The following is a 14475-nucleotide window of genomic DNA, read 5'->3' as shown; positions in this document are numbered from 1 at the left end:
AGTACCCCCAATGGAAATAGGTACCTACGTACGCGGAGGGAAGCGATGTTCGAAATCCGTCCCAAGAACATTTCGTACTCTATGTTCTTATTCCCATTTTATTTTTTTTCCCAGGATCGACACGTGAAGGATGCCAGCAGAGATCCGCAAATGGACTCCAGTCAGGACTATCGTCTTCTACTTGGATACGAGAACAAAACCCATACGGTACTGCGATTCAGCAGAAGGTACGACACCTGCGACCCAAGAGATCTGAAGATCACGGTGAGTGCTCTTTTCTATTGTACTTTACATAGATGTCTATTACACACACGCACGCACGCACGTACACACATATGTATATATGTTTTATGTATACATAACCTTCCTGCCCGTAGCCCAGCTGTGCTGGCCGGTTTCATTCTTCTCATTTCTACCTCGTTCTTCTCCTATATACCTTTTCGCTCGTAGTTGGACGATCCCCGCGACCTTATTGAATTTCATTCATGCCCCGCGGCAGCGACTCTCTTCCTTCTTATCAAAGGATTTGAACGAAAAATTGTCTTCCGCAGGGACATACTTACCGATCGGATGAAGACGTAATTGTTTCTAGATTCAATCTTCCTGTTCAGCTAAGGGATAGGATTTACGGAACGTGATTGTATTTTCCAAGAGGGATAGAAGTATCGGCGAAGGTGTAGGTGCCCAAGGTATACGTATGTAAGATGGTACATAAACGGAGAGGTGTGTGGAATGGAATACTGGCACAGTGGCTCAATTACGTTCCCTCGGAATCAGTGCGACGATTCGCGAAAATTCGGAGGGGATGCGTGCACAGGTAGTATCCTTCACGAGCTTTAAAGCCTTATTCAATTTTGGAGCATCGCAACGTTTCACAAGGGTAGGAAATTCCTCGTGCACCAGAATATATGTATATTTATATACGTATGCGCGTCCAATTGTGCCCCTGCTTTGAACCGACTATTCAAATTTCCGGGAACCTCGGAATCTAGCTGAAGTCATTACGCCTTTGGGTTAGAACAGAAACGAAACCTTCAAAGGATCAGAAATTAATTATTCCACCAGATCAAAGTCCCATCTCACTTTCCACCTGGCAAAGGAATGAAAATTCAGTTTGGCAAGCGCAGCGAGAAAATTAACGAAAGGGTTGATATAATGCCGGCTAAAAAGCTATAAGAATTCCAAGTAAAGATTTACGAAGGTCTTCTCTCATACCTCCTCCACTCTTCTCTAATATTTTATTTTTCTAAACCCGCTCACGAGTATCGGATTCAACTAAAACCAAGGTTAATAACAGTCTCTCAATGGCTTCTGTCGAGCTGCAAGCAATTAAAGCGCAGTAGCGCAAGCGGCAAAAGGGAATGGCAAATAATTCTTTACGAGGCTTAAGTGGAAAATGGGCTTAAGCAAAGGCGGCGAAAGACCGTTGAAGCGTGTTCAAGATACAACCGGTGCACTAGAAACGGTATAGTTGTAGCTTTGAGATATATCCGCCTTGTTAAGGAGCCCATTTATTCACGTTTCATTGTTTTCTGCCCACCAGGAATTCCCTTCTTTTGTATAGGTGGACTTATATACCTATATATAAATATATGTATATACATATTACTTCTTGCTCTTCCGTTCCGCGTGGAATTTATGCTGTGGCTACCGTAGTCTTTTGTGTTTACTTTATTTCTTCTTCTTTTTTTTTTTTTTTTATTCGTGCTTGTTTCCATTCCAATTTCTCTCTCATAATCACTGCTGCAGCACGACACAGCGATCTCGATTGGATCCGGTGTAAGGCCACTATCGTTCATGATCGGTACAAAGTACAGTTATACTTTCGGTAAAACTAATTCTCCTAAAGAAGCCGTACGTCGTAAGAACTTTTTCTAATCCCCGTTGCTCGATCCCCGAGCGACCTCTGCGGTTGATGCATGGCACGCTTTTTAACGAGGTTGAAGTTCGTATAGCGTTAGCATAACGATGCGTATTCAAGAAAAAAAAAAAGAAAAAAACGTTCACTTCGCAACTTCAGAATTGTTTTAAATTCAGTAATCCGTAATTGAAGCAGAACATACTCGTATTGCGCAGACTAAACTTTTTTAAAATCGTTCCCAAATAGTAAATTAACGAGCTTTGTTTCGATGCGTCATTACTTTAACCTTATACCAACTTCAATAGTGTGTTTTTCACCGCGTGCGGATTCTAGACTCCAATTGCAGAGCAATTTTCGAGGTTTCGAGATCGGCCACGCGGTAATAGGCAGCATGCAAAGTGGGTAATTTCTGTAAAACTGCATTACCCGCACAGGTATCCCCGTAAAGATGCAAATTTCGAGATCGTAAACCCCCCGCATCGGCGCACGGCAGTAATACCGGAGACCTCATACGGTTCACGGTGAAGAAGCATCGAAGAACCGTTCCAAAAAGCGCGGAGCAACCAGTTGCGTCGTAATGACAAGCAGTGATCGCTCATCTTCCTCCGAATGAGAAAAAGCCACAATCAAAACGCGTGTTCAACAGAGCGGCCGTTTTATCGACGAGAATCGGGAAGTCGAGGCTAGGGAGCGATTACGCCATTAGCCGTGTTATATGCTAAACAATGGCGTATAATGATCAGCGCATTTATGTAATAATAACCGGGTACTACGGAATTACGTCGTTTCGAGGATGGCTCGCCGACGGATATTACTCGCCCTCGCCTGCCGATGCCGCGATGCAGCCTAGAGCCTAGGAGAGCCGCGCTCAGGGCTTATGTATTCATGTATTCGAGGGCGTCCGCGTCGCGACGCCCGACTCATACCAACGGCGCACAACCTCGCTAGTCCAGACAAACAGCCCTGCGTATTTACATATAATTAAGTAGAGACTCTCGGCTAATGCACCGGGTGGAAATCTCTACGGTTATAATTTTGTGGTTGCGGGTTGCAGCTGCAGAGTCGCTTCGAACGTCCCGCGAGTGCTCGAGGTCGGTGACTGTCGGTTTTATTATATATGCAGGGTTAAAATTGAGGGGTTGAGATCGGCTTGAAAGCCGGGGAAGGCGTGGGTGACACGCAACAAGAATACCTGCCTTTCCCATACATATCGCACGCGTCCCGTACGGCGGGCATGTGCTTTCAAAAATAGCAAACAAATCGAGATCTTATCCCCCGGGAAACAGCGTCCGAACAGCCCGACGGTCTGCATAACTTTATCTGATCGCGTGACGTCCTATTCGAGCCCCTGGGCACGCTGTGTGTTTTCACGCTGACTGCAACACGCGTGTGTAATTTTTCGTTCACACCACGCCGTTTGCCTGGAGTCACCGATCGAGTTCGATCTATCGCGATTCCGACAGCTCGGTCACCCAAATCTGTTTGTTTGTACAAACACTTGTGAAACGTGCAATCAAGCTGCAACTTGAAAACTCGGCTCTCGTTTTACGGCGTTTTCAGATGGGGTAGACGTCTACCGTGATTAAGACGTCTACGGCGGTTCTTAACTATCGTGGCGACACGGTTTCTTATCCGGGGTGAATTGTCGTATAATATTTACCTTTGCGTTGCATTACTTCTTATTAGGTGAATGAAACGTAACCATCGTCTGGTCGGACGTGTTACGTGTGCATCGGGATCGCGATTTTATGCGGAGAAAGATGGAACGATGTAACGACAACCAACAAGACGAGCACTTTGCGATGATCGAATAAACGTCAGTTGAGAAATTTGACTGCGGCTGAAAAGAAGTAGGATTAGATACCGGTAATATTTTACTCCGACCTTTCGAGTAATGCGTGATTTATCACGCGGACCGGGGCGCGGCGTGCGCTCATGTCGTGTATATGCAAGGTAAAGTAACTCCTTCGGAATTTCGTCTCGGCGCGCAAGGCGGATATTCAGCAGTGTTTCGAAAGCTCGGTTCGCATTCGGTCTTCGTATCTAGAAAGATTAGTACGATATAGCAGAGGGGGGGGGGGGGGGGGAGGGGAATTTGATTAATTTCCAACTGCCAATGCCTGCTGGCTTTGTCGAATATCACACTTGTACGTTGAAAATCGAGATATCCTGCGCGCGTCGCTGACGGACGAATCATGGCGGAATTTCCGTTGTAAGACCTTCCCTTTTCTCTTCCGTCACGAAATATCTCGAGGGAATCGATCCTCGCACCGGGTTATGGAACTAATAAGAGGCATTCCTACTCCAGGAAGCAATTCGTCGAACGGTTGGTTCGTTGGAAATTTACGAGGTACTACCAAAGAACGTGAGAGCACAGATGATGCCGCGCGCGATTCACGGACCGTCGGGACGTACGGCGAAAGCTCGCGCGAAAATCCTGGGAATCCCGTCTCCCTTTCTCGGTTCTCTCTTTCTCCCTTCAGATCTTCGCGAGACGCGGAACGATCGAACGAACTGCCTTGCTTGTTTGTTCCTGGTATGTAAATTCGACCCCGTCCCTCGGGGATTCTCGCTGCTCCGAGGAACGTACTCTGGGGGCCGAAATAAGGCGATGCCCTTACCGGTATAAAATTGGCTTGTTGACCTGGTTTCTATCTCGGTTTTCTGACGACTCTCGCCTACCTTTGCGCTACGAAAATACCTGCAATATCAGTGGCATGCCGATGTCGTTGAACCGTTGCCCACTATCTTAGGTGAAAACTTTCTTAATTGACATTTGGTTGCTGTTGAATCCGATCCGCGAGTCTGGATCTCTCTACAAATGCGGCGGTACGGCATCGCCGTTTCTCGCTATTTTATATGCTGATTTTCCGTCGCGAATACGCGAGCTTCCGTGGTGAAACGGGGATGATGGGGAGGAAACCACTGGAGAATCCTATTTACGGTGGCAATAGTTTACCTCTGAAAAAAGTTTGTTTTATTTTCATTCTTTATCTTTTTTCCCACTCCGAGCAAGGGTATTTCGAGTTCTTCTTCTAGAGCGGTGCCAAAAACATGTTTATCCAAGATTTGTAAACAAACGACGGAAACAACGTTCGAGGAGCACCGTGTCATTTGAGCGTGTTTTCGATTTCTTAAAAAAACTAATGTCGGTTGCGAACACTGAACTATATCGTTGCAAATTTCGCAATTGTGAGAAAGAAAATTTATATTGCGCCCGTCCGATTGCCGTAGTGAAAAAATCGAAATCTCCTCCTTGTTGGATATAGTTTTCTGTTTGGTATACGAGCGTGGGAAATATAATGTCGCCAACTTTTGGTTCCAATTTACCAAACGCGTGAACGAAAGTTTCGTAAATCAGTTTCGCAATCAGATTTCTACCCGCTACAGCTATCCGGACCAATCCCTTGGAACGTCGGTCCGCGATTATGAGGGATCCGAAGGGTCAGCAATTAAACTCGTATTTCGGATTATCCTTAATTCCGGTCTTTCGTTGAACCGGTGCTAGTTACGAGATTAGTCACAGATTACACAAAGTTATACTCGAAGCTTCGCCGTGCTAACGTATAGTTATTAAAGTCGCGAAGTTTCTTTCCGTACCACGAAGACGACTCGGAGTAACGCTTCCGTACTTGTAACCGAAAGATCCTATCTGATCCTTTCCGACTGCGTCCCCTCGACGAATAGAAACCGGAGGTGCTCTTCTGCACTTTGCGATAATTATCAGAAGGATTTTATCCGCCGATATGGGAGGAGCAAGGAGTTTCGCTTGTTTTCTCAGGACGAAGATCGGCCCGATAGTACCTTTATACGGCTCATTGCAACTCGAGACAAACTTAATCATCGTAAGCGCAGGATCTGCTCGTGCAATAGTTTCAAAAACCCTTTCGGCCGTCTTGTCAACGCCAGCTGTGCAGGATGTCGCCGGTAAACGGAAGAGGATGATTCCATACGATAAACGCGTTTCTTGTTCGGAAAAAAGGGGTTCGCTCGCTAACATCGCACGATCAGAACTTCGCGTCGTTTCTCGTCAACGGCCAGGCGATAACTTCCGGTTTGCATTGGTTTATTTTGTATGCAGCTAATTTGCATGCTTGACGGGTAAGATGAAATTGGTTATACCTGCAGACCGCCGAGCCCTGCATGCTTCGATGCTTAGACCTGCACCGGGTCTCAAGGAGTTACATTAATCCTTCCTACTTACGCTAAGTCGACGAAGCTCTGCCGCTCCAGGAACAATCCATCGCCAGCCTATACAACCCCTCACACCGAGTGATTCGGTTAATGTGGAAAATTTTAGAAAGTTTGAAAAGTGAATTTGTAATCCTCGGGTTGAATTTTTTAAACAATTTACGGAGAAATAGCTGCGGGGCGCGAACACGACGCTGTCCAACTCTAAAAGGAAAGTTTGATCACACTTCCAGCACCCTGCGAGAAGGCGGGAGTCTTGCCCTGTTAAGTTCGCTACTGTTCCAAGGCGGGTGCTGAGGTTCTGAGGCGGGGAATAAGGTCACTCTTATCGCCCGGAGTTTGGAGACACGGAACCAGGAGCCAGCTGCACCTGGGCCGAGTATAAAACACCTGAGCAAGCTGTTATCGCGCGTATTTATTGGCGTGGACCAGCGCCTTTGTAACTGCGGGGTATTTTATCTCTTTGAAGGAATTTTACAGAGTAGTTGGATCGTCGATCCCCTTTATCGCGGATAAATATTGCGGCTAGTTCGTTACTTGCTCACTCGGCTAATACGGGTAGCGTATTTTCGTGCGCCAGTACGTTGTACGTACGTAGAAACCGCAAGAGTTGTACCGCTGACAAGCGAGCGAATGAGCTGCAGCAACTGCATCACGAAGCAAGATGCAAAAACCCCTTTTGTAATTAATTTATTGCCGTTTCTCCGATGAATAATCGTCGGTATACAAGCGAGCGAACCGCCCACCAGCAATTTATCTAACAAATGGTTTGAAAACTGCGACTCATGCCGCGTTCCGTAAATAGCGCGGGCCTGCCTCGCCGAGTGAAATAGCTCTACAATACGTAGACTTTCTATACACGTGCAGCGATCCAGCTCCGTTGGAAGTTGATGTGGAAGTCGAGCGGTCAACGACGGTCGTTCCTTGTCACTATTTGTTCATTTGCTAGTACAAATCACGACCGACGCCGAGGTGTTTTTCTTCCCTTTTCGTTTCTCGATCGTGATATACTTTGCTTGGATAGAGCAGGTACGCGGCTAACGGGCACGTCAAGTATGCGCCTTGACAACGGACGCTATCCATCAATCGGTGGTGAAATATGGGCGATGGTGTATTTATTTTAATACGCGTACGGATCGACGACGTCAGGGTCGTGAAGGCGCGTTGACCTTGCCTTGGCAGCGCGGACCAAGATAACATCGAGGTGAAACCAAAGAGCTAGATAGAGATCCATTTTCCTGGAGCGCAGGGTGGTTCGGTTACCTCGAGGATGAATAGCGTGTCCACGTATCCACTGCCCGGATGTCTATGGATGTCAACTTGACCAACTGCTACGGGAGTATAATGTATAGGTAATGCTAGGGTGGACCAGGATTTGGCTTTGCCGATGCAGAAGCGCGTGCCTGTTTCCAAAACCGAACTCTCAGTATGCATGACTCTCCCAATTACGTTTGAGCAGCTTCTACCTGTCTTTCCCTCTCTCTCTCTCTCTCTCTGAGGGCGATAATGCAACTATTATGTCCGCGGTTATCCTTCAAATCAGAGTTAGCGCAGTCATCCTGCTCTCGGCGGCACCGGGAAGGAGGTAATCCCGAACTATCTCGGTGGACCGGGGATCCGATAGGACGTGGAGCCACCTACATACTTGCAGCCTGAGTTAGGAGCTCGCCAAGTTGGCGTTCAAGTTTACAGCTCCAGTTCTCGATCCGAGTGCTCCGACACCCTCGCGCCTCGAAAACCTCCCTTGGCTCCCTCTTTCTCGGCGCTGTCTTTCTACCGATCTTGGCTCCGAGGTGCGGTACCGGAGAGACGTTCCTGGAACACTTGGATCCGCGTAGTTAAGAGAAGTCGTCTCCGCTTCTGCAGGCAAAGTTGGAGCCTTAATCCCGAGCAAATATCTTGGAATCAGCGATAGTTTAACAAACTTATAGCCTGCAAAGCCTCACCCTCTTCTCACAGAACCCAGGATGCAGCTCGCTCGCGTCTTTCGACTTGAAATCTCTACCTTATTACCCTTATTGAGTAAAACCGCATGTGCGGCGCTGGGAAGAAGCTACGGGAAATTGATTATCTCTTATACCGTTCAACGTCACTTTATTTCCATCCCGGCTGTACCCGAGGGGCTGTACAGGAATCGTGCTTCCAGCATCAGACAAATTCATCATCCTTCTCTATCCTCGGGCACTTCCAAGTGCGATACTATAAACGTTCACGAGAAGAAACGTGAAATTTATATTGTGTTGATGAAACTAACGACTAACGATGTATGCGAAAATTCATGACGAGGCATGCGTGACGCAGGTAAGAATTCCGACAAGGCTACGACCAGAGACCAGGGAAATGGTTGCGGACCAATTTTGAACGAAATGAAAGGACACGAAGAAAGGAGAGTAAGGAAAAAGGGGAAACGAAACGAAAAATTACACAAATGTTTCCCCGGGTGTAATTTGGAGTAGCGGAAAAGAGGACTGGAAATTTGCGTGGGGTTGGTCGTTTGCTCGGAGCGAGCGACTCCCCGCGGACCAAATTGTAGCTTATTTAATGTCCCAGCCGAGATAAGAAGCGTGTCACGTTGTTCTTGCCGGGAGAGATAAAGCTGTCTAATACTATTTAGGGGGTACGAAATATCACCGTAAATACCGTGTTTCTTGATGCGAAATTGGCTCGGTGGGATATTATTTATACCTTTCGAGGACGGCGTCGCGCGACTCCTTACGATTTATAGTTTCACAGGTTCACCCACCTTCTCTCCGTAGGAGGGTGCGATCACCTATCTCAAATTCAATTCTTGACCTCCAGGGTGAGAGGCGCGAACGTATCGTCGTCGCATCCGGCCCCCGTCCAATCATCTTCTCCATTATTACAAATCACGAAGCTCGTATCTACCAAATGGGGAAACTAATTACTGATCTGGATAACAGTCGGAATGCCGATACGAGGTAGAAACGAGAGAAGTGGCGAGGTGAAGAGAGGAGAGAAGAGCCCCTAAACGCCCTCCTTCGCTTTGTGGAAGGAACGTGTGCTCAATGTTGATAGGGAACAGTGCCATACCTACCGCTTGTACTCGGGGTAAGGTGCAGGATAGAGTTTCCTCGCAGACTCGCATAGACGAGCCAGAGCATCGCGTAGAAATGGCAAGGTCATCGAGTACCGCTTGTTCGGGGGGTGTGAAAGGCGTTACTATACGTCCATACCTCGTCTACTATATACGTTGAGACAATAAGTGCCGTTGAGATAAAACGGGGCTTAGATAACCCGCATGAACCTCAGATCCAGTAATGGAGGTGGATTCTGTTTTATGTTCCCACCATTTTTTTCCTGATAACGAACAAACGAGTACGTGCAGCACGGCTCTGGCTTTGCCAACCGTATATCCACAATTTCCTACCGTGACGATTGATCCAATTTCCGTTACGGCTCGTGCCGTTCTATTCATGCAGCCACTAAAACTGCACAGTTATCCGATGTATCAACAGTTTTTCAGCGTCTTACGGGAGTTTCGCTATATCACACGTCGATGACTGCGCGTGTTTGTAAATCGAGACTGCGGATAAAAAACCTACGACAGTTTGGTACTTAGGACAGAATGTATCACCAAGTTGAATAACCGATAGGAGAGTCGATTCAGCTGTTACTGTACGTTGAAATATACATTCGAGCATGAAAATTTCTACGGCATTGCAATCAACGGAATAAGGTACTGGTAAGGTCTGACAGGTGCTGAATGAAATCTGAGACGATTTTGAGGATCTTGAAGCCTTTACACTTCTAAACTTCCGGTGGTGCACGGACGCTGAGTATTCATTCGGTATTATCTGATGGCGAGTTGTAACGAAGTTCTTGCAACTTCTCAAAGCGATGGCTCATATTTCGCACCGTTCGAATGAAACAAAGAAAACTTGACATTTGGAAACCTGTAAATTATATATATTTGGCAATATTGGTCTGACAACGAAACGTCGAGTCAACCCTAAAAGCAGGGTGACTTTGACGCACAAACTTTCTCGCGCGAAAAATTTGGTATTCACTTCAATTGTTTATGCAAACCTAACCTTAATCTTACATGAGCGCATCGCGGAGGCAGTATTCACTTTCAAACCAAAGCTCGAACGCTGAAACCATTCCGCTAATTATTTTCTACCGACTTTCTTGCTCCGCCGTTGTTTCAGGGTTGATGTTAACAATGAATGTCGAGGGATACCCTCGTTTGAATGCAGTACTGTGTACAATTGTATGAGCGGGGATTTTTCTCGTTATAAAAATATACCCGCGCTGCAACTATTGTTGCTATCTACTTGCCGGATCGTAAATTTTTTCATAAAGCATTGCTCACTCTGCTGCGTCGGAATGAGTAATCCGCATCCCACTAATGTACTGAAAAGGTGTACCAGGTTTTTATTTCGAATGAGAGATTAAGGAGTGTAAAAACATAGGGAACAACGAAGACTGCCGCGGTAAAATAAATTACATGCATGCAAGCCATGCCAAGTTGTTACCCACCACCAGCCACGCCGGCAAATACGGCTATTAGGCAAGATTATAACCACTGTTAACACGTCTATTAAAATATGCATTCTATCGTTACGTTGAAAATCTCAACCGAGAGGTATGTGGCTCTACGCCATAACTATAATCGCAGGTCTCCGTGCACGCCCACACATTCAACTACACTTACGTTTCATCCATCGACGTATAAAAGACACCCACACAGAACTCGCAAACCGACGGAAAGTTCGTTAACATCGGACTGTTCGATGGTTCGATATTTCAACAATTATGACAGAATAGCAGAAATTATCCATCGATCAGGATACTCAAAGCTATAGTCGACCCTTCGACCTACTCTCAAAATGATATCAGAATCGTTGGTTGTTCTTCTCGTTTTTTTTTTTTTTTTTTCTTAGCATGGGATCGCCTAGTTCATTATCTATTCGATTTCTCATTAGAAAACGCGAACCGAAATAATTGGCACTTTGGTAGAGGTTTGTACCCCGGAGCGTACGTAATACTTTCCCGTGTCGTGTACAGAGCTACTTAAAATTGCAGCACGAGACGTAGATACCTACCGATCTCGTGCCAGCTGCTTGAAACAGTCCTCGTACGTGTATTCTCGTCAATTTTCGTGACTCATTTGAAGTTTTGAAGGAGTTTACTCACGAGTCACTGCTACAGCGGCGGATTATGTATTATAGGCAGCTGGGAGTGAAACGAGCGAACATTCCCGAGCTGAAACACCACCGCCACCGTCGACGAGGCGGCATACCTAAGAGCTAACATGTGTTTTACCTGCATGACTACCCATCCGTTCAACTATGTTGAACCGAGTGAAATGCGAATGTATAGCTAATCCCCGACGCATGATGGATAGCGTACGGCGCAATTCAATTTCCCCGCGTTAGCATTTACGTCGTTGCTGCTTGTGCTGGTGCTGCTGTTGCTGTTGCTGCGTGAAAACCCGGTGTTTCGAGCTGTTTCTTCGCTCGCCTCGCTGCCGCTTCTTCTTTAGCGCGAAATAATCTCGCGAGTGCCGACACGTCACTCCGTATTTCTCGCCCCCCCGCGTGCATACGGGGTGAAATTTAGTGCTCGAGAAAATCTTTGGGCTAATAATTAATCACGATACAGCTGAGAGAAAAATCGTGCGGTAGACCGTTATGGTTATCTTCTACGCGTCGCTTTATAACTGCGAACCGGTAGTGTGCCTTTTCATTCCCTCCCCCCCTAGCATTCCGCTCCAAGATAACAGAGGGAGGATGTAGTAATTGCCTGTAAGTGAGGTTAAATATTTGAGTAGACCTCTTATCGAACCGCGTAATGGCCAGAGTAGCGCCCAAGTATAACTTGATGTCCGTCTAAGAACGGCGCCGAAAGCAGCTTTCGTCCGATAAAAAACGATTTGACTAAACCTGCATAAAGACGCCATGCATCTCGTCGTCGTCCAGTTTCACCGTATCCTGGCCCTTTTCGCACGCGTAACGCACAACGGCCCACAGCCTTGTACTAAACGTGGTGCGAAGTTCAGTTGTACGATGTTGACAGGGGTTGAAGTTGGTGCAAAAGTTTAATCTTTCAGGCGGTGAGTCCGTGCGCGTTTCTTGCGGTTGACGTCATGCTTCTTTTTACGCGGTTGCGAAAGGGGAAAGTTCAGGCTATATACGGCGAAAACATCCCTCGTTGGGTCGTGTCTCCTCGAGCCAAGGGAGCATTTAAATTACAAATTAAACCAAACATTAACTTTCTTTGCAGCGCGGCAGCTCGCGGGGCTCTACGTCGGATTTTTAGGGCCGCAAATTATTTTTATGGTAATTGGTCGTTCTTAAGTTCACCACCCTCGTCGTCGCCACCACTCCCGAGTATTCCACGCCCTGTTTGCCTGCAATTTGAATGATTTTTTCTGCCTTTCTTTCTCTCCTCGTCTTCGGGTTTTTCTTCCTCACCTTATTTGTTTTGCTTTATTTATTTATTTATTTATTTTTTTCATAATTACTCGCAATCGGTCTTAGTCACCTGAAACCACCATGATCGCAAACGGTGTCCGTCCAAGTCTTCATACCGTCACGACGACAACGCGCTCATGCATATACGCGAGAGTCCTTTTTCCTTCTCCGAGTTATCGTTGGCCTTCTTGAGCCCAGTTTCAGATTGCCGTAAGCGACGGTCTTAAAAATCTGCCACATGCGCGATACGTGCGGCTATGGTAAGTCGGGCAATAGCACTGCGCAAGGTGAGATGAACATCTCGAAGCCGCAGGAAATAACGAATAACATCGAGCCTTAGCCTTGGTTATTCCAAGTCGTGAAGAAATGATCGAGTGCCACGCCACGCGAGTCTAACTATAACAACGAACAGGTACAACTTCGTACTACGCGCAAGGCAGAAACGTGGTGTTTTCTTCCATTTGAAATTTTTATTTTTAACTGCCACTTTCGGCGAGGCCGGAAACAGCCCAGTAATTTTACTAGATACGCAACATTATGCCGACGCGCGTATTACAGTTATTTATTTCTGTTTCCTTCGTCTCGATATTCCTCACCGATAACGCCAACAATAGGGTGACTCAAGCTTGTTATGAGACGACGGCAGAACTAACTTTGAAATTCGCCGTTGAGCCGTTCGATAATGGGGTTGGCGATGGTGGCGAGGGGCAGGGAAGAGCCTGCTCTAGTTAGGGGTAGAATAAGAGTTGAGCAATGAGTGGTGGGAGGTGGGAGAAGGGCGGGGTGAGCCGCGGAGGGAGTTGGGTAAATTGGGGAGCGGACGAAGTTTGCATTCTGCGATAGCCCTTAATTGCTTTTTAAAACTCGCAAGTTTGAAAATAGAGAATTCCTCCTGCCGCACTTGACTCGATCGCTCGCTCGCTCGCTCGCTCGCCTTCGTACTTGCGCGGAAGAGAGGAATGTTCGATATTAGATTTCCATATCACGTTGCCGATATGTATACCCGGCATGATCCACCCACGCCATTCGTTCTCGTCGATATTATATCCCCAGAGCGTAGTTCTCCAAACTCTCTATGGCAAACGGTGGATCGAAGGAATGTCCAAGTTTCTATTTTTTCCCTCGGCTCTTCTTCGCCTAGTCTAACTAATTAACGGTGTTACTTTGAAGAAAGAGGATCCTTTATTGGCTCACACCCAGCTCTTATATTATATTTAAGACGGCCACGGCTGCTACGAGTCTCCTTTCGCCCATTTTCAAAGTGTGTGTGTGTGTGTGTGAGTGTCTTCGCGGACCATGAGAGATTCTCCCTCGACCGAGTGTAAATTGCTTTATATTAAGTTGACGACTCGGGGAATTCGCCGCTCTCAAACACTTTGGTAACTCTGAAGCACGTCGGAGGCAAAGACGAGGGAGGCAAACTCTACAATTCACGTAAAAGAAATTTATAATACCTCGCTGTAACCAGTGAGAAGGTACGAATGCTTCAGGGATTCTCCGATCGGTCAAACAACGCTAGATAATTTGTATTCCTCAAACGATTTTCGCCAGCTGTACGTATAACCTGCAATTCGAAATCGATCGGATGCTCATCGTCAGCGGTGATTGGTTTCGAGCTTTAGAGCAAACAAAATTTCAGGGGCTAACGTAACCAGATCAGGTACCACTGTATATCGATTCGGAGAAAGTCACCGAGGGATGAAAAGTCACGTTATCCTCCCCGCCGGCTCTAAGCCGCGAAGACGGAATATCGCACGGTGCGCAACCCAAAGATCTGTATCACAGGGTCGTCACCCGTTCAAAAGGTTAGAAAGTAAACGATCTGGCGCTTTCTCCGACGGTCCCTTTGCTCGCTCCTGCCGGAAGAAGAAGCATGGGATCGGGTAAAAGCACCCCGATCCAAGGATATCATCGCCGGCCCTGATCCAGATTCAAACAATATGCTGAGACCCTATTGCGGGACGTTTAAACGGATTCCGCTCTATC

General features: G+C 46.7%; 1 protein-coding gene across 1 annotated transcript in view; it reads left to right on the top strand.

Annotated features, from left to right (window-relative positions):
* LOC124179845 (MOXD1 homolog 2) overlaps nt 1-14475 on the top strand; it is a 91663-nt gene that overhangs the window by 65489 nt on the left and 11699 nt on the right. Inside the window, exon 3 of the mRNA XM_046564647.1 lies at nt 115-264. Coding sequence (XP_046420603.1) covers nt 115-264 — 150 coding nt within the window. The remainder of the gene's footprint in view (nt 1-114; nt 265-14475) is intronic.

This window comes from Neodiprion fabricii, chromosome 4 (genome assembly GCF_021155785.1).
Source record: "Neodiprion fabricii isolate iyNeoFabr1 chromosome 4, iyNeoFabr1.1, whole genome shotgun sequence".
Classification (NCBI taxonomy): Eukaryota; Metazoa; Arthropoda; class Insecta; order Hymenoptera; family Diprionidae; genus Neodiprion; species Neodiprion fabricii.
This window is presented reverse-complemented; position numbering and strand designations above follow the sequence as displayed.